Below are 23509 nucleotides of genomic sequence, written 5' to 3'. Positions count from 1 at the left end.
AGCTCTGTGGTCAGTGCTTTCAAAGGGCTGGAAGGAGCCACAGGGAGGCTGGGTGACTCTAGAGAGGCAGGGTATGGAGATGGCAGTGCCCCCACCCCCACTTAAGCCTTATTTAAGGCCGGCCTCGGTGTTTGGTTGGGTAATGAACTAGATAAACAATTCCCCAAATAGATTAAAACGAAGTGTAACTTACAAAGGCGGCTGGTGATGATGGTTTATTCCCGGGCAGCACACCATTTCTTTATTTCCAAGGATAATTCAGTGTAAATCACCTTAATTAAAAGTGTCAGCCCAGCCCATGAATATTGTACTTAGGAACGCGTTTCCTGGGTCCCAGTTATAATTTAAAACCCATGGATCACTAGGCAGCGAGTGACTGAGAAGGGAGGAAATCGTTGGGGGTGGGCTGTGGAAACAGGGAGGGACGGAAGGCAGAGGAGCCGATGGGCTGGGCAGGATCCAGTCTGCCTGTAGCTCTGGGGCTCAGACCTTTCCTTTTGGAGGCAGGCTTTTCACCAGACTCCTATCTCTGGGGGACCAAGCACACTTGGTGGTGATCAGGTTGTTGGAAGAAAGGTGGGGTAGGGTGGGAACACTTGCTCAGAGAGAGGGCGGGAGCTTGAGGTAGTACCAGTCTGACTTAAGGGAAAGGTAAGAGTACTGGCAAAGGGAGAGCCTGGACATTCTCACCCTAGATGTCCTCATTTCTATTCACCAGCCGAGGAAACTAAAGCCTAGAGTCAGTAGGATGCTCCCCAAAGTGGAGAGAGAAAAAGAACTCCAAGCTCTGTCCTCCATCCTAACCCCTGAGTAGCTTTAGGAAATCAGTGTGGGCAACTGAAAAGCAGCACTTTGGACTCGGTCAGACATGAACTCAAACCCTACATGGGCTGTGTGAACGTAGAGGTGTCACTCAACCTCCATTGGTCAACTTTGTAAAGTTTTTGTGAAGATTAAAGAGAGAACACATATAAAGTACCCGACCCATACCTGTCACGTGTGGTTGATGCACAATCATTGTTCACTCTTTCCTTTTCTGTCCCAACCTGATCCTGCTCAGATAAAGCTCAAACCTCAGGCCAGCAAGAATGCTGTCGCACAGTAGATGCCTCATTTCTGTACCTGTCCAGGTACGGTGCCGGGCACAATGGGACATCAGTACTTGTTGACTGAGTGAAGGAATGCTAAAAGTAATGAACTCAAACTAGTTGCTCCTCAAGAGCAGCTCAGTTTCCTCTCTGTATCCCCATTGCCTAGATCAGGGCCTGACAGGGAGCAGGAATACAGGGACTGTTTAAGAACCAAATGTAACTGAATGGAACCTGGTCTGGTTGTCCTTCCCAGTCTGTGATGCCCACACTCTGTAATCAGCCAGGCAAACAGTTCTGTGTTTACATTCAGATCTGTGATGTGTGTATCTATGTGGGTGTGTGTCCACGTGTGTCTGCATTTGTGGATGTGTAAGTATCTGGGTGTGTGTTGGTGCATGTGGGTGTACCTGTGCATGTGTTTATGTAGATGTTGGTGCCCGAGCAGCTCTTCACAGTCTGGGTGACTGTTGTGAATGTGTCTGTATTTACAACATGTTTGAGCCACTGGGTGTGACCACATGTGTCTGAGTGACTGTTGACAGAATTATGGACAGTGGATATGTGTGTATCTGCCTTTATACCAGGGTTTCTCAACCTCAGCACTATTGACATTTTGGGCCAGATAATTCTTTTTTGTGAGGGGCTGTCCCATACACTGTATGTTGGTTAATATCCTCTACCCACCAGATGCCAGTAGCAAACTCCCTACCCCCATCTGTGATGACCAGAAAGGTCCCCAGACATTGCCAAATGTGCCCCAAGGGACAGCCGCTACTTTATCTGAATCTATGTCTTTGCTCACGTATTGGGGTACCTATGTCTGACCCTATGGGTGATTCCTGTGTATACGCCCTGAGTCCGTGCGTGTCCTATGCACTCTGCCTTGGGTATGTGTCTTTTGTGCTTTATGGACATCTCTGTGGGCATGCTCTACCTGAATAGCTTGTATGGGTGTCTGTGCAGGGACCCTATGTGAATGGGCTGTGTCTGCCTCCTGCACATATCAACCAGCGCCTCTGCGTGCATGTATTTGTATGTGTGTGTGAGTGCACGTGCGTGAATGTGTGAGCACAGATGTGGCTAGCACAGTGGGGGCAGCAGGGAGGGAGGGACAGGAACAGGGATATTAATGTTTCTGAAGTGGATCTGATTTGATACGTCTTGTTCCATTGTCAGCATCTGTTTAGCAGGGATTTGTAATACTTTGTGGCTCTGGATCACTCATGCTTAGCGCAGGATGTGGCCTTGCATACCAATTTTGTTATTAAACACAGTCCTCGCCTCCCCCACAGCCCATCCATCACCTCCCACCCCCGCCCCCGCCTGCTCCGAGCCGCCCACCATATTTCAGGGCCCAGCTCCCGCCCGCCTGCCGCGCCCGATGCCGGAGGGCCTGGGGCTGACAAATTGAATCAGGGGGAGATCATTCCTGGCCTAACGCAGTTTGCAGCGTGTTGGAGGGAGAATTGACAAGAGCCATGTCAGCTCCATCACCCCCAATCCCATAGGAGCTAAGAGCAGGCTGGGGACAGGAGGTGGAGGGAAGGGGGCATCCAGGACAAGCAGAACCCTCAGGGCTGATACCAGGAGTCAGGTAAAGCCCCTTTCCTCAGATTCATGGGGGAGCCTACCATGCCTACTGTCTCTGTCCCCCTTCCAGGAGCCAGCTGTTGCCACTGGCCCCTGATGGAGGCTGAGCTAGTCAGGGCCAGCTGAGGTTGAAAGGCCTTGGTAGAGCTTGGCTGAACAGGGCTGGGCTAAGCTGGCTATGCCTTCTCTTTTTGGGGTTTTCTTGCTATTCTCTTGCATGCCCTGGGCAGCAAGTGGGATAGTCACCCTGTTCTCTTCTTTCTTGGCAGCAAGAATTCCCTTCTGAAGGATGCCATGGCTCCAGGCACCCCCAAGGTAGGTGGACAATTGTGTGTTTTCCTCCTACCCATCCTAACCTAGGCTTCCCCATAACTGATTCCTCTTGAGGAAAAGGAGCTCTTCCTGGATCCCCAACTGTCTCCAGGGTTTGATTGTCAGCCTGAGGCCTAGGGCTTCCCTGTGTGCTTGAGAGAGAGAGAGAGAGAGAGAGAGAGAGAGAGAGAGAGAATGTAGTCTGAGTATGAGCCAGAATATGCTCATCTGACTTCTTCCTTTTCCAGTCAGAACAGGAATCAAAGCTAAGAATGACATGGGGGCATGGGGGACCCAGACACTAAGGCTGGGGAGACTCCAAGAAGGAAGGTGAGCTGTAGCAGGTAAATAAAAATATAGAAGTGCTGGTCAAGACAGATAGTACACAGGCCTTAGAAGACACACCATGGGGTGTGTGTGTGTGTGTGTGTGCATGAGTATGTGTATACTTTGTCCTGAGGGCAGCAGGGAGCCAGGGAGGATGTTGGACTCATCTGGGGAGACAGTCTGCCCCTCTAAACAGATACCATGGGAGAGAGGTTTGGGAGCATCAGATGGAGAAAGGAAAAATGAAGGGCAAGTAGCTGGCTCAAAGGAGGGGCCAGAGAGGCCTCAGCACAATGATGTGATTTGTATCAAGAACTCCCATAGATGGCCACAGAGGCAGATGGTACTGCTTTCCCAAAGGTGATGATTTTGAGGAAGTGGGGACCTGGGGAGGAGAACTAAACCCTACTCACTAAACCCTTCCTCACCCTCGGCAAGGCAACATATTTTGTTAAAAGTTCTCACAATGACTCTTAAAGGCAGGAATCCCTGGCCCTTTTTATAGGGAGTGAGGAATGAGTGTTGAAGCTTCCAAAATGGTTGGAATCAGTCAGGAGGACTGCACAGAGAAATCAAAGAAAAAGCCAGGAAGAGTATCTGGGGACCTCTGTGTGTGTGGGGGGGGGGGTCAAGATAAGGTACAGGCACCAGGAAGGGGCCAGAGGAGGAACAGTCATGCATCGGGATGGGTACAGGAAAGCATGGTATCCCAGACTCCTAGGGGAGAAAAGTTCCAAAACATATGGGGTGGTCAGCAGTCAAAGAGAGAAAGTCTGGAGAAGGGGGCCATCGTGTTGAGAAATCTTAAAGCCACTGGTGACCTCTGAGGGGGCAGTTTGGAGAAAAGGAGCCAGAGTGATAATATTACCTCCAGGGGTTGGCCCAACTCCCCTGCAGGCCTTTAAAAAGGGTGGGAGTGGATTTTGCACCTTCGCTCAGGAAATCACTCGACACAGAAAGTTGGACAGAGGAGGGGCAGGGAGGCTGGTCCAGTCTTAGATGGGTGCAGGCCCTGACCAAGGTAGCAAAGCCCTCCTGCCTAAAGAGAAAAGGTGGGGGTTGCCAGGCAGCCGTGGATCATACAGGTAGGGAGCCACACTCACAGAGCTTGGCCCGGCCTGCAGCATTCAGTGGTTGTGGTTAAGGAAGGTAGGCCATGGACAAGCTGCCAGGTCAGCCACCGCCACAACCACAGACACCCGACACCTGAGTGTGGCTGTCAGGGCTGGGGATTGGACCGCAGTGAGGCCAGTGCTCTAAGGATAAACACAGATACAATCCACACCCATACCTAGTCCCCCGCATACGCAGATGCACACACACCGAGGCCAGAATACTCACACAGGAAGTCCTAAAACACATGCAGATCCTCCAACTGCCGACACAGGAATATTGATAATTAGGCAAGGACCCCTGCTCGCCCAATTCCAGATTCACACTTATGCCCCCAAAGCTGACCATTTCAACCCCCAAAGCTGACCATCCCCTGCCTGTGGCTGAGGCTTTAGGGGAGCAGGTCATGGGTGGAAGAGGCATGAGGTAGAAGGTTCAAGCAAGAAACTGAGAGGACAGGGAGAAGGAGGGAGGGAGGGAGAGGAGAGGGCGAGGGGGCCTTAGACAAGATTGATGGCCTCATTGCCATTAAGAAAAAAATTAGCCGGTGGCGGCTATCATATTAAAGGGTGAAGAAGCCGTGAATTATTTTCTTAAAGATCTTATCGCTTACAATGATAATTTTACCTTCCAAAAGGCCACTTTTAATGAGGCGAAGAGCCAGGCAAAAAGTCATGATTTAATGCCGGGATTTTTTTTTTCAAAACACATTTTACTGCTTTTTGGTCCATGTTTAAAAAGCGCCAGTGACCTTTTTTTATTCTGCTTGCCCCAGGTGTAATGCTGGGGCCTCTCAGGGCTTCTAACCCAGAGAGAATGAGAGAGAGAGACAGAGAGAGAGACAGAAAGCAAGCATACAAGAGCAAGCTTTCTCATGGTGGGGGGCAGGGACCCCACTTTGTTTCCCCTCCTCAGCATCTTCCCTGGGACCAGAGAAGGCAAAGGACATTGCCTGAAAGACCACCTCAGTCTGGAGTGGGGGCTAAGTCACCCACTAGGCCTCCCCCTGGGCCTGGCTGGGTGAAAAAAGGGCTCCGAGTTGCAGGCCCTTCCCAGCCTCTTTCCTCCACCAGCTTTGGGGGGCCAGGCTGAGTCAGGGAGCCCTGCCAGACCAGCAGCTGCCCCTCCCTTCCCAGGGCCCTTGCCTGAGGATGTGCAGCATGGCCACCGCATGCGGGTCACATCCTAAGGCTCGGTCGGAGATGAAGGATAAATGGCTGCTCCATCTTTCCCAAATTGCTTTCTTTGGGCTGTCACTGGTGATTTGGCATGGTTTCTCGGCTGGGGAGGCCTCCTAGGGGCTTGTATGCTTCCGGCTCAGAGCTGTGCAAACTGGAAAGGGTGGGAGAAGGAAGTAGGGATTGCTTTCAGGCCTCCAGGCCCCCAGGTTGCAGCTGAACAGGCCTTGGCAAGAGCCAGCAAGAGCAGGCTGAACGTGCCATGTAGTATTTAGGATTGTGGCGCTCACACACAATGTAAAGTGGACAGTTTATTAATCTACACTGCAGGCGCACGTAGGAGAGGCCATGCGGGACTGACGTGGGGGGGTTAGTTCTCCTAGGGTTCTCGCTGGGGTCATTGCCGCAGTGCAGGGATAAATGGACCCAGCGTACATCCCTAGCTGCATGCAGGAAACTCATACATACTATTTAATTTACTGTCTCCATAGCAGGGCTGCCTTCAGCCCGTATTAGGGGCAGGCAGGGCAGCAGGTATGCGGCTTTACCCCCAATCCTTCAGAACAGTCCCAGAGTCTCTGCTTGTGAAGGGAGAACAAAGCATGTATTATCTCATCCAACTGGGAGTGGGCAGGGAGTCCTGCCCCACTGGGACAGAGATTACCTGGGGTCCACGAGGTTTGGACCCTCTCAGAGGTCTCTACCCATCCCTGAAATCAAGCCATCCTCTCCCACAACCACATCCTCAGGGCCTCAAAGCCTGCCTTCCAGATCTCAAGAGTGGTTCCTCTATCCCTCTGCCTCCCTCAATGGCCCTCTCCCAAAAGCTCTGTTGGACTGGGAACCCTAGGGGACTGACTGACTGCAGGTCTCATTTGGCCTGAGGCGACATGTCCTTTTTCTTCTTCCAGTCCCTCCTGTTGTCTGCTTCCATCAAGAGGGAAGGAGAGTCTCCAACAGCATCACCACACTCCTCTGCCACTGATGACCTGCACCATTCAGACAGATACCAGGTGAGGAGGGAGTGCGTGAGCGTGAGATGGAAGCTCCTGTGGTGAAAGCTTAGAGGGGCATGCTGGTGCTGATTCCTCCCCTCCTTGGGAGGTGAGAAGAGAAGCCAGAACTGTACTTGGTTCCCTCTGTGTCTAGTGCCCCTAACTGAAACCAGAAGGCACACGTGTCAGGGAATGGGCCTTAAACAGATAGGTTTTAAGGAGCAATGCAAGGTCACCTGGGTTCTGGTGGGCTGTAAGCACTTCTGAAGCCATCAAGAGGTATCCCATGTGGTTTGGTTTCATGAGGGACCCAGAGGCATAGCCCCAAATCCCCCGAAGACTTCAGACTTCCAAACCAGGATCCCTTGAGCAAATAACGATTCAATCCTGCCAAACCTTCATATCAGACCCAGAATGAGACAAGAAGACACTGCCTGAGTGCCTTGAGCAAACAGGAAAGGAGTAATCACACAGTCCTAAAAGATCACAGCAAGACGGGGGCCTAAGGGTAACATCCTAGCTCTAAATGGGTCTCCTTTATGGTAGAAAGAGAAAGAACTCCCCCAGAAACTTCTGTCTGGGGAGAGACAGAGCCCTGCCCTTGGGAGCCCCAATCAGATGGAAAAAACAGGGCCCTGCTCTAAGAAACATTGGCCTCAATGGCAAAAGGGCTTCTTGGGGAGCCCAGTACGAAAGGAGAAAACAGCCCTGACTCAGAAGCCCTGATCTGATATGGAAAGACAGGCAGCAGGGACCTACAATTCTGGGTGGAGAGCCTGGGTCACTGCCCCGGCATACAGGAACTCTTTGTTGGAATTAGAGATGTTCCCCTTGGGCCCCCTTTCCTCCCAACTGACACAGCCCGGCATCAGGGTACGAGCTTAGAGAAGGGAGTGGACACCGGCCTCCACTGGCACCTCCTCTGCTGGGTGCTTCGGTACTGGGACTCAAACTGCATAGCCCTAAGTGTGAGCCCCAGGGAGGGATCCCCCTCTCATAAACCCTGGTTCAAGACAGGCAGCCCAGTCCGGCCCCTGAAAAACACTGCTATTACCCAGACAACCCTAACATAGGTGGAGAAATGACCCAACCTCAGGGAATTCCGGTCTGATAGGGAGACAAGGCTCTGTAACAGAAAGTTCCACTCCAAAGGGATGGACAGAGCCCTGCCCTTAGGGTGCATCCTGCCACCCTCTCTACTTCAGTCACAGCATTCAGCCTCAGCACCTGCTGAGCTAAGAACTACCATCAGGCACAGGCACAGGCACGGCCTGCTAAGACATGGCACCAAGGTCTTCTGTGATTTAGGTTCAACCCGTATTTCCATTGCTAATACTTCCATTCCTAATACTGCCCTCCAGGAATCCTCTGAGCTATCCTCACAGAATTAATGCTCACTACTCCCTGACTGTGCCATTCCTTTCTTGCCTGCACACTTTTACGCATGCTGTTTTCTTTTAATGGGACTATTTTACCCCATCCCATCACATTTCTATTTATATTTCAACAACCTGCCCAAATACCATCTCCAGGAAGCCTTTCTGGATTAGCTATCTCTTCTCACAAACCCTATATGTCCCTATGATTACCCTTATCATCCTATATTGTGATCACCTGTTTATCTATGTTTCCATTATTTACTGACATATAACCAGCCATCCCAAAACTTAGTGGCTTAACACAATTTGTTATTTCTCATGATTTTTTCAGTTGACTGGGCCTTTCCTCATTTATGCAGCTCATTCAGCTAGATGACTGACTAGGCTGGAAAGCCTCACATTCTGGGAGATCAGGGTGCCTTGGTTCTCTTCCATGTGGCCTCTGGTAGGTTAGGCCTGCTTCCTTACTTGGCAGCCTCAGGGCAGTGTCACACCAAGGGGACAAAGGCCAAAAGTGCAAAGCCTCTTGAGGCCTAGAATCTGGAACTCACACATCACTTGACAAAGCAAGTCCCAAAGCTACCCCATAATCGAGGGATGAGGATTCTGTCCTCTTGACAGAAGGAGCTGCAAAGAATTATGGCTGCATTTAATCTATCACAACGAGCATGACTGTTTCACTAAACTGGGAGCTCCTCCAAGGCAAGGACATTGTCCCATCCTTCTATACTCCGTTCCTGTACTCACACATGCCCGGCCCAGTGTCCTTGCCTTCAAGGGGTTAGATTTGCAAATAAATAATTATAGCCCAGTGTTTAAGTGCTGTAACAGTTATAAATTAACTTTCTGGGATAGTCCAGTGTAAAGAGGGGGTTTATCAGAGCAAGTTTCACAGAGAGGTAACGAATGAACACGGTTTCAGAACACAAGTAGTTCACTTTGATGAACAAGGAAGATTCTTCGTCTGCCATTTCAAGGCAACGCTGTGTAAAGAGCATAGAGGTGTAACACAGAATGATGTATTTGGGGACTTGCTAGCAGTTCACTTTTGTTAGCATGTAAAACCCAAGGGGAATTAGCAGGAGGTGAAGCTGGAAACCCCAGGGACTAGCTGGATAGCCCATCCCCTGATCTTTACACAATGCCTGGCATGTACTAGTTGGTTGGTTATGTTGGATTTTTTTTTTAAAAAACCATCAGTGTAGGTCTTGAAAGCAGGGAGTGTTGGTTTCTGGTTTGGATTCCCATTTACTTAGCCCCTGCTGGGTTAGCCCTCTTAACCATTCCTCATTTTATCCTCATAGCAACTGTGAAGGCTAGGATTCATTGTCCCCCATTTACTGCTAAGGAAACAGGCCTGGAGAGGGGGGTGTGACTTTTTGGGGAACACATAAATTATGAGGAACAGAGTCAGAATTTGACCTGGGATCTGTCTGGCCCTGAATCCTAAACTGTTTCCCAGCCCTGCACTGGGCTCAGGGAGTTCCATTGTAAATATCCTTCTCCCATTACCACTGATATCTCCTGCATGCTAGGCCCTGTGCTGGGTGACTGGATACTGGAGAGATATCATCACCACCACCACCACCAGCCCCCACCGTAGAAGGGACACATAGGTAATCACCATATGCAAGATCAGAGGGAAGCCAAGGGATGGTGAAAACTCAGAGGAGGCAACAAACCCAACCTCGGGGGGGGGAAAGTGAAGCTTTCTCAGAGTCCTGAAGGGAGGAACAACCGTCAACCAAGCAGGGGATATGGAAGCAGCAGGATAATCTAGCCCAGAGTCCAGAGCATGAAGTGCTCAAAGAACTATATATAGTTAGCTCTATAGAGCTGAGTGTGGAGATGGCAAAGGGAGAGGGCAAGAGTGGTAGAAGAGTCTGAAGACAAAAACAGGTCAAATAAGGCCTGTGTGCCATGCTACAGATCTTCTAGGTGGAGAACCACTGAAGGATTTAAAGAAGTGGGGGAGAGGGAGAGAGGGTCGATTTTGCATGATACAAAGATTACACTATCTGTTGTCTGAAGTATGGTCAGGGAGAGAAACTGAAGACCAGAAGGCCAGATGAGAGACAAATTTTGAAAGCTCACACGATTATGAACCAGAGCAGTGACATCCAAGACAGGTATAGTCATAGAAGAAACACTCAGGGATGTCTTGCCTATGCCAAGCGCTATGCGGGGACTCTGGGTTCACCTGTATGACTCAGACATGACCCCAACCCTAGAGTGGTCAGCCCACCGTACAAATTTGTATGAGCTATAATGAGGGTAGAGATGGAAGCACTCTAACGGGAGGAAAAGAAAGGTATTTTTGCTTAGGTCTGGAAAGATGAGTAGGAAATGCGCAGAAGTGGAGATGAGAACATTTAAGAGACCTTTAAAGACAGACTTCCTGGAATCTAAAGTTGGACTGAGTATGAGGAATGAAGGAGGGTGGGGCCAACGACACCTCTAAAGTTTCCGGTGTGGGCACACCTGAGTGGATGGTGGTATCCCCTTACGAACTGAGCACCCAGGAGAAAAGCGGCTGCTTGCGGGATGTTGAGTTCCACGTTGGCTGTGTGGGTGTGAGGTACCCGTGAAAGCTCCAGGGGCTGTCCAGCAGACAGCAGAAATGGGAATCCTCTAACAACGGGACTACAGAAAGGCTAGGGGTTGGGGCGGGACAATTTGGGACACTCGGTGGGACCGCCCAGAGACGACCCGGAATCCAAACGCCTCCTCCCCAGCAAAGCGCCAGCAGCAGGGCCGGGGTCCGGGCTGAGGCTCTGGGACTGAAGGAGCTCCGCGCGGGCAGGGCGCGTGGAGCGGGGTGGGAGCACCCGGCAGTGTCTAAAACTGGGGCTGGTAGGCTTTGGGTGCGGTGGGAGGGACCCCAGGGCGGCCCCAGCCGGTTACTACCGGAGTAAGAGCAGCTGTTTCCTGGTCCTGGTCCGGCCGCCCCCCCCCCCCGTGAACTTTCACCCCGGCGCGCGACGGCAGTGGGTCACGTGATCAGGGCCAACATGGCCGCCGCCGCCGGTGGGAGCTGAGGTGCCGCCGCCGCCGGGCAGCCGGGGGGAATCCGCCCGCATCGCCGCCCTCGCCGGCCGGGCGGCCGCAGGGCCCGGAGCGCCGGAGACCGGGGTTGGGGCGGCACCGTGCGGCGGCCACGGGGTCCCGTTAGAGCATCCCCCGGCGGCTATGCCGAGGGCCCGGAACGGCCGGCGGAGCAGGGGGGCCGGCGGGAGGGAGGAAGTAGGTTTGTTTACGGGCTGTTTGGGGCGGGGCAGCCCGGGACCGGGGTCCAGTGCTGGGGCGGGGGTCAGGGCTCCAGGCCGCGCCTGACGCTCTCTTTTTTTGCTTCTGCCCGGGATCTTCTCCCAGACCTTCCTGCGAGTGCGAGCCAACCGGCAGACCCGACTGAATGGTGAGTCTTGCCCGGCCCCTCCCTCCGCCCCACCCCCGGCCTCCTCCCTCCCTCACTGCCTGAAGCTCCGGGCTTGCCTGGGTCTCTTCGACTTTGGGGCCATTTGGCTTCGTCGCAGTCACAGCGCCTGAGAATGTGCTAACCCAAGGTGGCCGCCCTCAGTTTCCCCGTCTGTCTAATGGAGGTTATGGTTCCAGCTCTTGCCCACGCCTCTCTGAAGGCCTTCAAGAACCCTGGCGGGCAATAAGTACCAGAGAATGAGGAACAAGCTACACAATTCCACTCGGGAGCTCAGCTTTGAATTTGCAAACTGCTGGGACCTCACTGTACAAGCCGGCAGGGCGCTGAGAATGTTTTTCTTCCAGTTTTTAATCAGTGCCCAGTAGTGTGAATACAGCCTCTCTGCTGAGACTTGACAATGCAGTGAGATCTGGAGTTCCCACGGCAACAGGAACTAACTCATCCCAGGGCTCTTTGAGTTATCAGTCGGCCCACATTTCACAAAGGTGATCAGCGTGGGCTCGACAGCTCTTAGAGGCCTTCTCTGAAAGCACGTCGTGTATGCACTACCTGGCGCCCCCCCCTTTTGGATTCAAACCTCTGGAGCATTGCTGTTTGCTGAACACAATTGGATGATCCTAGCTTTTTGTGCTGACATGGGTGTGGTATATCTGGGTGTTAGCTGTAAGGGGCTTTAGGGTCTCTGGCCAGCTCCTGCCACTTGGTTTCTGCTGCCTGGCTGAACTCCAATCTGGGAACGGGAAAGCATTCATTATGGGCTGACCCCATGTTAAGCATCATTATCACAACACTTCTGAGAAGAAAGTGGTAACACACATTTTGTAGATAAGGAAACTGAGGCTGGGAGAGGGGAAGGTGATTTGTTTAAAAACACACAGCTGGGATGTAACTGAACCATGATTTAAACTGAAGTTTACCTTCAAAGCTTGTGCTTCTTTGACCGTGCTGTGTTACCTCCTTAAGCAAATACAGACCTTTCCCTACCTACATTTTAGTAAGCTTAGTTCAGGATTTAGAAGGTGAATGGTGAGTTCATTCATCAGCAAGACAATGCCTTGAGAATTTTCAGGTGTTGTCTAACCCCAACAGGGTGCTTTCCTGGGATTACAAGGGATCTTCTGTCCTGGGTGGCTTGGGCAAGAACAGTGTCCAGTATCACGCCCTCCTTGGCAATTCTGTAAGATTCATTTCTTTATTCAGTCATCAGTGTCTATGATAGGCCCTTTGTATTGGCACACTGCTCAATACAGGCTTCAAGAACCACCAGGGCCCCTTGCCTTTCTGATATCTAGTATTCCTTCTCCATCCCAGTCATGGCTGTAGGGTGCCAAGGTCACTCAAGTCTGAAATTCCAAGCGTTAGGACAGTCAGGGTGAGGGGATCTAGATCTTTGTCCACAAAATCAAGGACGACACTGGAACATAGTCACCTCTCCTGGGTAAGAGCACAGGAAGTTGAAGATGAGGGCCAGGCTACTGACCAAGATGTCTCAAACTTCATGCCAACCCTGGTGGGATGATGGCTTTCCTGTTGGTTTAGGTCTTTCTAGAGTTACTAGTTTGGAGTTGGAATAGCTCCCTGCCTCAGACTCTCAATAGGCAAGAGTTAGGTCCCCAAGTGCATGTTCTTGCTGCCCTGGCACACTCACGGATCAGTCTTTGTTGCTGCTATCAGTCAGTGGGGAGATTCTTAGGACAGGAGAGCATTCTGACCTATGGAGTCAGGCTTGATTTCTTATCCTGCCTTTGCCGCTTTTTAGCTACTTGGACAAGTATCTAGTTCTCGCTGAGCCTTGAGTTTCTTCTGTTAAAATGGATAATACAGCCTTGCTTCAGGTTGAATGTAGAATTAAATGAGCTACTTTGTGTAAGGTATTTGATGCTGAGCCTGATACACAGCTGAAGCTCTAAATTCACCTTTCTAAGCTCACCTTTCACCTGTGTCCCCCCCACCTAAACTGCATTCATGAGTTTCCCACCAGGATCAATATCCATGAGAAAGTTTTTCCTGGCCCTGCAATGGGGAACATTTTTCTCCCCGATTGTCTTGCTACTCCAATCACTCTGGTCTCAGAGTGGCTAGCTCTACTTCTGCTATTGCAGAGGGAGGGGGGCAGTCCCTTGTTTTGACCCCTTCCTGCTTCAGTGACAGGAGGGCTGCAGAGAGGGATTAGTGAGCTAATTAGAAATGATTGCATCTCTCAGCATTAATTAGCAGTGCTGTGGGCTTGCAGTGTGCACTTTGGAATTGAGCCCCCTGCGGGACAGCGTGGCAGGCAGCCGTCTGCCTCAGGGGCCTGCCAGCCCCCTGCACTGATTAGAAATGATAGAACAGGTTTGGGTAGGCACAGTAAAGGCTGCCCTCTCAAAGTACTGTGGGCTCTCTGATTCAGATCCTCTATACCTGTATGACTGGGCCTCAGTCTCCTCTTCTGTAAAATGGGACCAGTGGAGTGCTTATTTCAACAGCACATATACTAGAATTGGAATGATACAGAGAAGATTAGTATGACTCCTGCACAAAGATGATATGCAAATTCATAAAGCATCCCATATATATGTGTGTGTATATATATATATATATATATATTTTTTTTTTTTTTTTTTTTTAATGGTATCTGGACATGAGAGAAAATCTTCCTGAGGGATTCTAGGTAGGATACTAAGGGCTATACCTCAGGGCCCTTGGCCCTGGAACAAAAAAAAGGGTGATGAGTGAACAGCAGGCCAAATCAGGCCCCTGGAGGGACCTTGGGTTCTAGCCAAGAGATGTTCTTTAAGAGAGCCCATGGTCTTGGGTTTCTGGGCAGATATCTAGCAACTTGGAATGTCTTTGCTCACTGGACTTACTGAAGGCTGCAGGTAGGGGAGTATGGATTGAACTTGAGCCAGCTGTGGCCAGAGTGGACACTTTACTGGCCTACCACCAGCCTCCTCCCCAGGTGCTCTTGGCAAGGCTCGGTCCCCAAAGGAGCAGAAGGCGCTGCATAATGAGGGCCAGATCAGGCACTGAACAAAAGGGCTAATGGCTGGCAAGGGGTCAGGATGTGTCAGCTCCACTGGGACCAGGGGAGCTACAGTGACCGTTCGCCTGTTCTGTGCTTTGTTTTCGGTTTCTCCATGCAGCTCGGATTGGGAAAATGAAACGGAGGAAGCAAGATGAAGGGCAGGTATGTCCCCTGTGCAACCGCCCCCTGGCAGGATCGGAGCAGGAGATGAGTAGGCATGTGGAGCATTGCCTTTCTAAGGTAGAGGGGCCATCACTACCTACCTCTTCACCCCTTCCTCCCTCCCTTCCCCTACACTAGCTGCTGACTACCCCCAGATTTATGGGCTGTGTTGGGGTCTCCATGTGGTCTCAGCAGCTTTTTCCTCTCTGTTCTTTGCCCTCTTCCTTTGCTTTCATTCTTCCGCTCCTCCCCTGGGGCTCCAATGGAAAATAATTGGGAAGAGGCCCAGGTCTTCGACCTCCAGATTGGTTTATGTGAAAGGGACCCTAGATCTGGAGGCCCATCTGGCTCACCAAAGCTGGAGGTTAGGGCTATGCCCTCCTCGTAGACCCTGGGGAGCAGGTAGTGGTGGCCTGGGACCCACATGATCCTACTCTGCTCTTCACAGAGGGAAGGCTCCTGTGTGGCCGAGGACGATGCTGTGGACATCGAGCATGAGAATAGCAACCGCTTTGAGGAATATGAGTGGTGCGGGCAGAAGCGGATACGGGCCACCACTCTCCTGGAAGGTGGTTTCCGAGGTACAAGCAGCTGACACATAAGCAGTGGCATTCTGGCGGCCAGGCCTCTGCTGGGTATCCATCTGTTGGGAGCCAAGAGGCCAGGGCTGGTGGCTGGTCATCCATTCCACCACGTGGGAACTGCTGCCGGCGGGGCTCCTTTGTGACCGTGCTGCCTGCCTGTGATGTGCATATTAAAATGGATGTATTTGGGTGGGGAAATGGAATTGTGAGGCTGCAAGCTAGGAATGACGAGGGGGGCTCTCAGCCTCGGGTGATGCATTGAAGGTGACAGCCAAGCCGCGTTAGCACCTGCATAAAATATTAAAGGGACGGTTATGCATTTATCACTCCATCCCTCTTAAGGCTGATAAATGAGAATCCAGCAACCTGCTGTACACCTCCAGCACTGGGGGCCCTCAGGGCTTCCAGGCAAACACATTGGATTTTCCTCCTCCTCCTCAACCCCACGTCAGGGAAATCAGTTACAGAGGAGAGAGTGAGTTATGGCAAAATTTGACCTCCCCTGAGCTTCATTGGTGAATCTAATTTTAGCTCTGATCCCATCCCTTCTCCCTGGGTGCCCTCTACCCTGAAGCAAGAGGGGCCTGGGCCCAGCTGCTCCTTGCTTCCCTTGGGCTCCCCAGTTGCTGCAGAGGGGTCTACAGGGCTTTGCACAGCTCCATTACCCTCCCAGCTCCTTGGAGGGATATGACTTCGCTCAGTGGAAGTCTCCCACCCCTCACCAGGTCAAACAGTACACAGGTTGGATGCCCAGGGTCGTGTCCTCTTGTCAGACTCCTCTGCTTTGGGCAGGAGGAAAGGGAAGCAGTTTGCCTCCTGGCCTCCAGCTCTCTGTGCACAAGCACAGCTGGCTCTGCACCTTACAATCATTAAGTGAACCAATCTGCTTCCCATCTGCCTCCAATTCTATTGGGCAACACCCTTGGGAGCCCTGGTGTGTTTGGTCCCCGGGGAATCTCACAGCAGCTGGGAAGAGGGTGTCTGACTTATGGGGGCTTTGCTGCATGGGCTGGTTTTGAGGAGTGGTCTCCATAGTACCGTGCAGTGCAGACTAGATACGTGAAGGGGCAGCAAGCCCAGGTGGGGCATTATGCTTCTGGGTTTCTCTCATTCTCCAAGCATTTGGGGCAAGCCAGAGTGTAAATCAGGAAGGTAAATCAGCCCAAACCATTGCCCGAGCCTGAGTGGAGAGTTCATTTGCCACTTCGCTATTGTCCTGTCCCAGAGTTTTAGAGTGCCTGAGGCCCTGAGAAGATGAGCGGCAAAGACCAGGATCCTGGGAATGGTACACGCAGGTGTCTGGTGACAGCCCATTCAGGGTCAGTTGCAGGATGCTGCTCTGGGTTCGCTCTGTTGGCAGCTGGAAATACGCCTTCTATTACTGTGGCAACTTCTTAGGTTTCTTGGCACAGATCTGGACCTGATGGTTTCTGGGCACCAGACAAGGCTTACAGGGGATAAAGCTGCATAAGGCCTGCTGATTTGACAGTATTTCCCCGCGCTGGGATGCACTTGGAGAGCCGGTGTGCGGTGCTCTTAGGCCCTGGGCGGGTGTCAGTTTTCTCTGAGTGTTTACACTATGAGGTTGTTCCTTTCAAGAATTCCTGAGGGGAGTTCAAAGGGGGCTTTTCTTTGAGCGATTTGGAGAGCGAGAATGAGAGTGAGGCTTGAAGAGGGAGCAGGGCCGGAGGTGCCTTTATCTGCAGAGAATGGTTCCAGCTTGCCTGATAGAAGCCGCTGCTGCCTCTTAAACAGCTTAGTGCAGTCAAAAGACAGGCAGACTTGAAAGGCTGTTTTACAGCAAGATCAGCGGGGGCCACGAGGCAGAGAGCGGGGCACAGTGGAGCAGAGGAGGCTGAGGCTCCTCAGTGGGGGGGGCATCAAAGGAGGCCCTGGTTGATCCCGACTGCCTCTGCCCCCTGAAACCCTGTCTGCAGAAACTGGCCATCTGTCAGTCTACACTCCCTGGCCAGGACTGGTAGGCCCCAACTCTTGGGGGGTTGGGTGTGGCCCCGCCAGGCGGGCTGGTGTCAGTGTGGTGCATTGATCGCCCGCCGGGCGGGCCGGGCCGCAAGCCGGGCAGCGCGTGCTTAATGTGATTGAAAGGCAGTTAAAATGGCGGTGACCTTTTCAGGAGGAATTAGATTGCCTGCCAAGACCGGTTAGAGGGAGTGATAACGCCGGCTGAAGAAGCTGCCCAGCCGACTTCAGAGAGAGGGAGCAGAGGCAGGATGAGCGGGCGAGCAGTGAGGCCCATTTAAGCTGCGCTGTGCGTGCTGACAGAACAGAGATTGCTGTCCTTGTTAGATATGAAAGAATTGAAGAATTGCAGATAAGTTCCTGTATCCGATCATCCCCTATTCCTTCCCCCAGACCAGGGCCCCTTCGTCATCCTCAGCAAAGCTTCCCACCAGGCCCACTGGGAACTGGTTTGATGGAGCAGATCTGTTACCTTGAACATAATCTGCTGTGGAGCCAGTGAACAAGCGAGAGTTTTGGTGGAGACACTTGACTGAGGGGAACGGGCCTTGCAGTTGGACCTATGGCTATTGAGGGCAAGACCGGATAGCTCAGGCCCAGGAGTGTTTGGCATTGGGACTTTAGAACAAAATGAAGGACCAGACAGAACAGGTAAGCACCAAGATAGGTCCAGCTGGACATAGATCTTTAAGAGGCTAAAGGAAATAAAGATTTCAAGAGAGTAGGTTGGAAGACCTAAAACTTTCAGTGTCTAGGAAATACTGTGGCCTTCTTAGTTCTCAGAAATTCTGGACTGTGTGCCTAAGCTGTTGGACCTCTCAGTACCTTAGGTTTGCTAACCTGCTACTGCTGTTTCCTCCCACCCAGCATTATAGTTGCATAGAGGGTGGCACAGGGCCTAGTGCTTCACCAACATTCCCCTGAGAGAGTTCAGCAGCTAGGAGTAAAAGATACTCTTCTGGGGTACCATGCCAGCCCTGAGCAGAGCAAGAAGCCTCTGGGCTAGAGTAGCAGGCCCCAGGGAAAACCTAATCATACAGCCCTTGAGGACAAACGTACTCCAATCTGTAGTCAAGAAGGTATGTGACAGACGAACCACACCTTTCCTCATTTTCTATCTCCAGTCCTGGGTCCTAGAGAAGAGACTCATGTTGAGCTTTGATCCCTCCCCTGGATTGGTTGCCAGTGAAAGTTCACCCAGCTGGATTTGGGGAGCCTGGAGCCCACCATATCTGGAGTGGACAGGCTGGAGAGAGGACATAGGAATGGTTGATTTCAGATAAGGTGACAGTGATGTGGCAGGCACAAGAGTGGCAAGATGGAAAAATTTCCCAGGAGGCTGCACAGGAAATAGAAGGTGCTGCAGCTGTCTCTCTGAGCCCTGGCGGGGAAACACATTACTAGAATCCAGCACTGAGCCCCTTTGAAGCAAACAGGTGGAGGGGAGGGAGACTATGGGGACTAAGAGAACTGCTCTTCAGGCCTCTGCCCTGCCCAGATCCTAGCCTAGGGACTGCATCTTTCTCAGGTTCCTGTCTTGGATTTAGGCTGCTTCCAAGTAGTCTGGGATGAGATCTCATGGAGAGGACAGGCAGGGTAGCTGTGGCACAGATTTTTTAACTGGCTGTTGCTTGCTAAAACTTCACGAGATTCTGAGTCAGGGAATGAGAGGTTTTGTGAGTCCAAGGGCACAGAGAAGTAGGCCTTCCCCTAGCCCCTGCTCCCTTTGGCATGTTAGTTCCCAGAAGGTGGGAGCCCCAGCTGCTAAAAATGTTCCCCAGTGCAGCCGTGCTGCCTTGTCTGGTCCTCCCTACCACCTTTAGTTATAACTGTCGCCTGGTGGGAGGGGTGAGAAGAGGTGGCAAAGAGCAGGGCACCTCCGTCCCCTGTGGCGACTGACGGGGATTTAATCGCCTTTTGGAACACAATTGTTAAGCTGGGACAGAGGGAGTGCAAGCAGAAGGAGCAAGTATCAATGGTTTTAAACGGCGTCTGTCTCTCTGCGTCTCTCCTGACGTGAGGCAGTGAAACGCGTTATTGAGGAGGCCCGGAAAGTGGCTAAGTGCGTTTGACACACGCCAACTCCCTGCCTCCACACTGGATAATTGCATTGTCAACTGTTCAGCGAGGTGGCAGGTGACACTGCAGGCCGATTGATTGTCCCGCATCGCAGCTCCCCAGACTGTCAGCTCCCCAATCGATGGCGTTTACACAAGACACCGTAACTGCATCTGTAACTAATTCCAGTGTAAAACTCTCCGGAAGCTGCTGCCCCTGTCTCCTCCCCACACACACAACCCCCCCGCCCCCGCCACAAGAGCACAGCCTCTGGAGGGCCCCAAGACTTTCCTTTCTCCCTGGGCTCTGGTTTTGTTAGGAGCAGCAGGTGAGGAAATTGATGGCTCCTTTTTTTTGTGGTTTCAGGTTCCAGGACGTTAGTGCCCCCAGTAAACGGGCATCTCCAGTTTCTCAATCGATCACCTAATCGATTGATTAAATTAACACTGATTTTTTTTTTTTTTCTTCTCCTCAATGAGCCAGGAAGAAATGAGTTTATGGGAGAGGGGTCATTTTTATAAAATTTAGACTTGCTTATCATTTCTGTACCGAATCCTCTTTTTCTCTGTTGCCAAGTACTCATTTGCAGGGAAGGGATTTTTCACACTGCCCACCCTCCCAGAACCCACTCTGCTGAGTGTCATTGACCATCAGGCTCAGTTTGCTTATAGATAGCAGCCCAACACATTGTGCTACTTTAGGTGGGGCTGAGCCATAGCAAGGGGCCTCCCCTGCTGACTAAAGGGTACTCCAGGTCATCTTGGAGGTCCAGGGAGCTGAGTCTCTTCCCTGGATAGCAGCAGCAGGAGTGGCAGCTTGCTTGTTATCCCCAGAGCTATACAGAACAGGAGCCAGAGGCTTGGAAAGGAGCTCTGTGTGCCATCTTGCCTCTGAGTACTGGCTTGGGATGTGCCAGCAGCTGAGAACATAAAATGACTGTGGAGCTTTCCTCTCAAACCGGGGAAGGGGGGGGGGGCAAGCTGGTGGGGGCGCTGTCTGCGTAAAATGGCTTTATGGCCGTTTCTTTTTATTATGATTCTGCCAGAAGTCAGCAAGTGACATTTCATTAAGAAAATAAAGTTTAATGTGCTGGGAAGGAGGTTGGAGCAAGCTGGGGCAGCATAAGAGGGAAATTGGCAGTGGCAGCCCGTTCTGAACACCTGTGGGGGTAGGAAGAAGTTCCCAACATCTGTCTCCACTGCAGGATGGGGTCAGGGTCAGAATGAACTGCTCAGACCAGAGACAGGCCTTTTCCTTGGCAGATAAGATGTGCCATGCTCTCTGTCCTGCCTGGCTGGTCAGAGGAGCAGGAGGTTACCACCCAGCTGGGGGAAGCTGATAGGGAAGGTTGTATCCTGAGTGGCTTCACACCTCAGCCTCCTTTCTGACACAGGGCTCTCAGCACTTCGTAGAACAGTATCATCAGTGGTTAGTCATTTCTGCTGGGGTGTCTTGTATAGCACCTGCTCTGGGCCTGGCCAGGTCTGCTGGATGGTGCTGAGATCACAGTAGTGAGTCAGACCTGGGCTTTCAGTTGGTGAGGGACCATGACAATACATGTAATGACTTTGGAGTTCCATAGGAGTCCATGTGGACACCAAGGAAAGGACACCTATCTGTATAGAAATACCTGGGGAAGTCTCCACACTGAGCACCTTGAGGGTGGGGATCAGATCTTGAAATTCTTTGTCTCCAATGCCAACCCAGGCAGAGGATGAGCTCAGTAAAGGCTGAAAGAATATTCCTGAGGTGAGTTCATTGCGGAAGTATTTCTGGAGCAGCTATGCATATAGGCACTGTGAGTTCCTAACAGGAAGCGTGGTTGAGCTAGGTCAGACTTGCAGAACAAGCAGGCATCTGTTTTGTAGACCAGGAGGGAGAAGAGGTAATAAGATGTACAAAAGCACAGGAACACGAGCAAACACGTAGGGTTGGGGAAAGCACAGTAGCTATGCTCTGCTGGAGTATGAGTCCTGTTCTAGGCCTGTCAGAGGAGAGGACTTCAGGCCATAGGGCTGCTTTCTGTGTTGAGAAACTGGGACCTTTCCTGGCATCTTTGGGGTACCCTGTTTTATCAGCTTTGCCATGGATTCTTTGCTTTCCTTTTTGTCCACTTACCAGGCAGGGCTGGGCAGGGCCAGGCTGAGGCAAAGATGGGAGGCTGACTGCTGAGCTGCATGTACGTGGGGGCGGGGGCGTTGGCAGGGTTCGGGGGCACAGGCTGTAAGTGAACCTGATAGCTACATTCTGATTGATGGCAGAGTTTGTCTCCCAAACTGTCAGAGGGTTTATAGAGGTGCCACTCACCCACAAGGAGGGAATTGCTTGTCAGGACACCTGGCTGTGAACAGGAGACAGAGCTGTAACTTGGTGTTTTCTCAGCTTAATGGCCCTGCTGCTGACCTGCCTGCTGCCTCGAGTTTGTTGATGCCTCAGTGTAGAGGGGGAAATGAGGATTGTCGGGGAGGGGTGGAGCCTAGGCAGTGCCTAGCTTCTCTCTTTCCCTTGTGCTGTTTGCCTTTGGGATGGATGGAGCCTTTGTGAGACCAGAGACCAGAGGTGTAGATGGGAGAAGAAAGATCAGGAAGAAAATGCTTTGGAAATGGACTTGAAAGATGGAGAACTTTCCACATGGAGTGAATAGCACAAGCTAAAGTCTCAAGAACAGGATATACAGGGTTTTCTGAAGAGCAGTAAATAGCGTATCTGTAGGCATCTGGCTTATGGAGTAAAATGAGAAAAAGGGCAAAGGTGGAGAAGTAGGTGCATCCACATCTTGATGGATCTGGCTGAGAAGATTTTGTATGCAGTGGGAAGCCATAGCTGGTTTTGGAGCTGGGAAAGGAATGGTCAGAGCCATATGGTAAGCAGGATAAAGGAATAGACAAGAGGCTCGAGGACCCGTTATAAGATTGTCATCCTGATGAGAGTGGAAAGAATGGCTAAGAAGAAATTTATGAGATTATCAGACAGAACCCTGAGCTGCTTCCTCATCTCTTTGATGATTTCCTTGCTGCTTCTACTTGCCACAGATTCCATCGTTTTCATCTCTCTCTGTCCTGGCATGGTTGCTATGCTGGCCAATAGGGTATGGTCTCAGTCCACTGAGAGGAGTCAGAGGCAGGGAGGGAGAAGCAATCGGCTTTGTGGCCCCTGACCCTGGCCATCAGGAAGGGTGGTCCTGGGTGTCAGAGCACATAGCAGGTTAAGGGGGCCTAATGTGACTTCAGCAGCTCCCCCACTCCCCAGTGGCCAGAGGTCTACCAGTGGCTAGGCCAAGCACACCTTGGTAGGGACAGCCACCTGCCTGGCCAACGGCCCTGTGTCCACCCAGCCTGCTTGTCTTCATGGATTGCTTTCAGAAGCAGGTGTGCGTGCCTTCCTCCCTCATCTGTCCCTTCCTAATCCCTTTATAACTGCACTTGTCCAGGAATCTGGGCTGAGTGAGGTGGAGATGAATAATTAATGTCAGGCGCTTCAGACACCAAATATTTGAACAGCTGCCTGGTGTTTTTGCTGGCAAGGACCTGGCGGCCAAAATCAGGACATTGGCTGGGGGTCTTGCTGTGTGCCTCTGACTGGCCCTAGCCAGTTTGCTCTTCCCTCTGATGGACTGTCAGGCTGGACCATGGGACACAGGGGGATGCCCAGGTCCTGGTTGGGGATAGCCTTGTAGACCTGAATTTCTGTGTCTTCTTCCTGCTCTTCCTAGACCTAGAAGACAGGTGGGCAGCAGGGCTAGCTTGGGTGTCTCCTGAGGACCTAACATAGTGTATGAATGGTCTAGTTTATGAGCAGAGACCACTAGGAGCAGCAGGAAGTGGCAGAGAAGGATGAGGTACGCAGAGTGAAAGGGATTGGAGTGTCAGAGCCACGAGTACCTAAGTAATTGGCTTTCTATGTTCCAGGCCCAAATTTCTGAGCCTTACCTGGCCCAAAACCTGACCCCTACCTAGGGAGAACAGAAAGGGCACTCTTGGCCTAGTCTTGCTGGCCCCTGGCCCTCCTCACGTCCTGCTTCCCACAGGCTCTGGCTTCGTCATGTGCAGCGGCAAGGAGAATCCGGACAGTGATGCTGACCTGGATGTGGATGGGGATGACACTCTGGAGTATGGGAAGCCACAGTATCCTTGGGGCACTGTGGGACAAGGTGGGGCTGGTGGGACAGGTCAAAGGGAATTTAAAAAGTAGCCAGCACCTCTGGTACTTGCCCATACCATCCACACACAACCCCCCCCCCCCCTTTGGGGTCAGTGTCTGAGCTTTAACTAGGATTCAACCTTCATGGCCTACTGTA

At 51.7% G+C, this 23509-nt stretch overlaps 1 protein-coding gene and 1 non-coding gene across 3 annotated transcripts in view; both read left to right on the top strand.

Moving 5' to 3' along the window:
- The window catches only part of RNF220 (ring finger protein 220), an 83518-nt gene that overhangs the window by 53748 nt on the left and 6261 nt on the right, over positions 1 to 23509 (top strand). Inside the window, exons 3-8 of one of the 2 annotated variants that reach the window (XM_049618651.1) lie at positions 2951 to 2996; positions 6523 to 6624; positions 11358 to 11400; positions 14547 to 14668; positions 15039 to 15171; positions 23240 to 23336. In XM_049618651.1, the coding sequence (XP_049474608.1) occupies positions 2951 to 2996; positions 6523 to 6624; positions 11358 to 11400; positions 14547 to 14668; positions 15039 to 15171; positions 23240 to 23336 (543 nt within the window). Of the gene's footprint in view, positions 1 to 2950; positions 2997 to 6522; positions 6625 to 10960; positions 11229 to 11357; positions 11401 to 14546; positions 14669 to 15038; positions 15172 to 23239; positions 23337 to 23509 lie in introns of those variants that run through there. The other variant, XM_049618652.1, reaches the window with a different exon arrangement.
- On the top strand, positions 13874 to 13980 carry LOC125913779 (U6 spliceosomal RNA). The gene has a single exon (XR_007455078.1). It is a non-coding gene; the product is annotated as a U6 spliceosomal RNA (small nuclear RNA).

Source organism: Panthera uncia (genome assembly GCF_023721935.1).
Source record: "Panthera uncia isolate 11264 chromosome C1 unlocalized genomic scaffold, Puncia_PCG_1.0 HiC_scaffold_4, whole genome shotgun sequence".
NCBI lineage: Eukaryota > Metazoa > Chordata > Mammalia > Carnivora > Felidae > Panthera > Panthera uncia.
The sequence above is the reverse complement of the archived record's forward strand: the minus strand, read 5'-3'. Positions and strand labels throughout refer to the sequence as shown.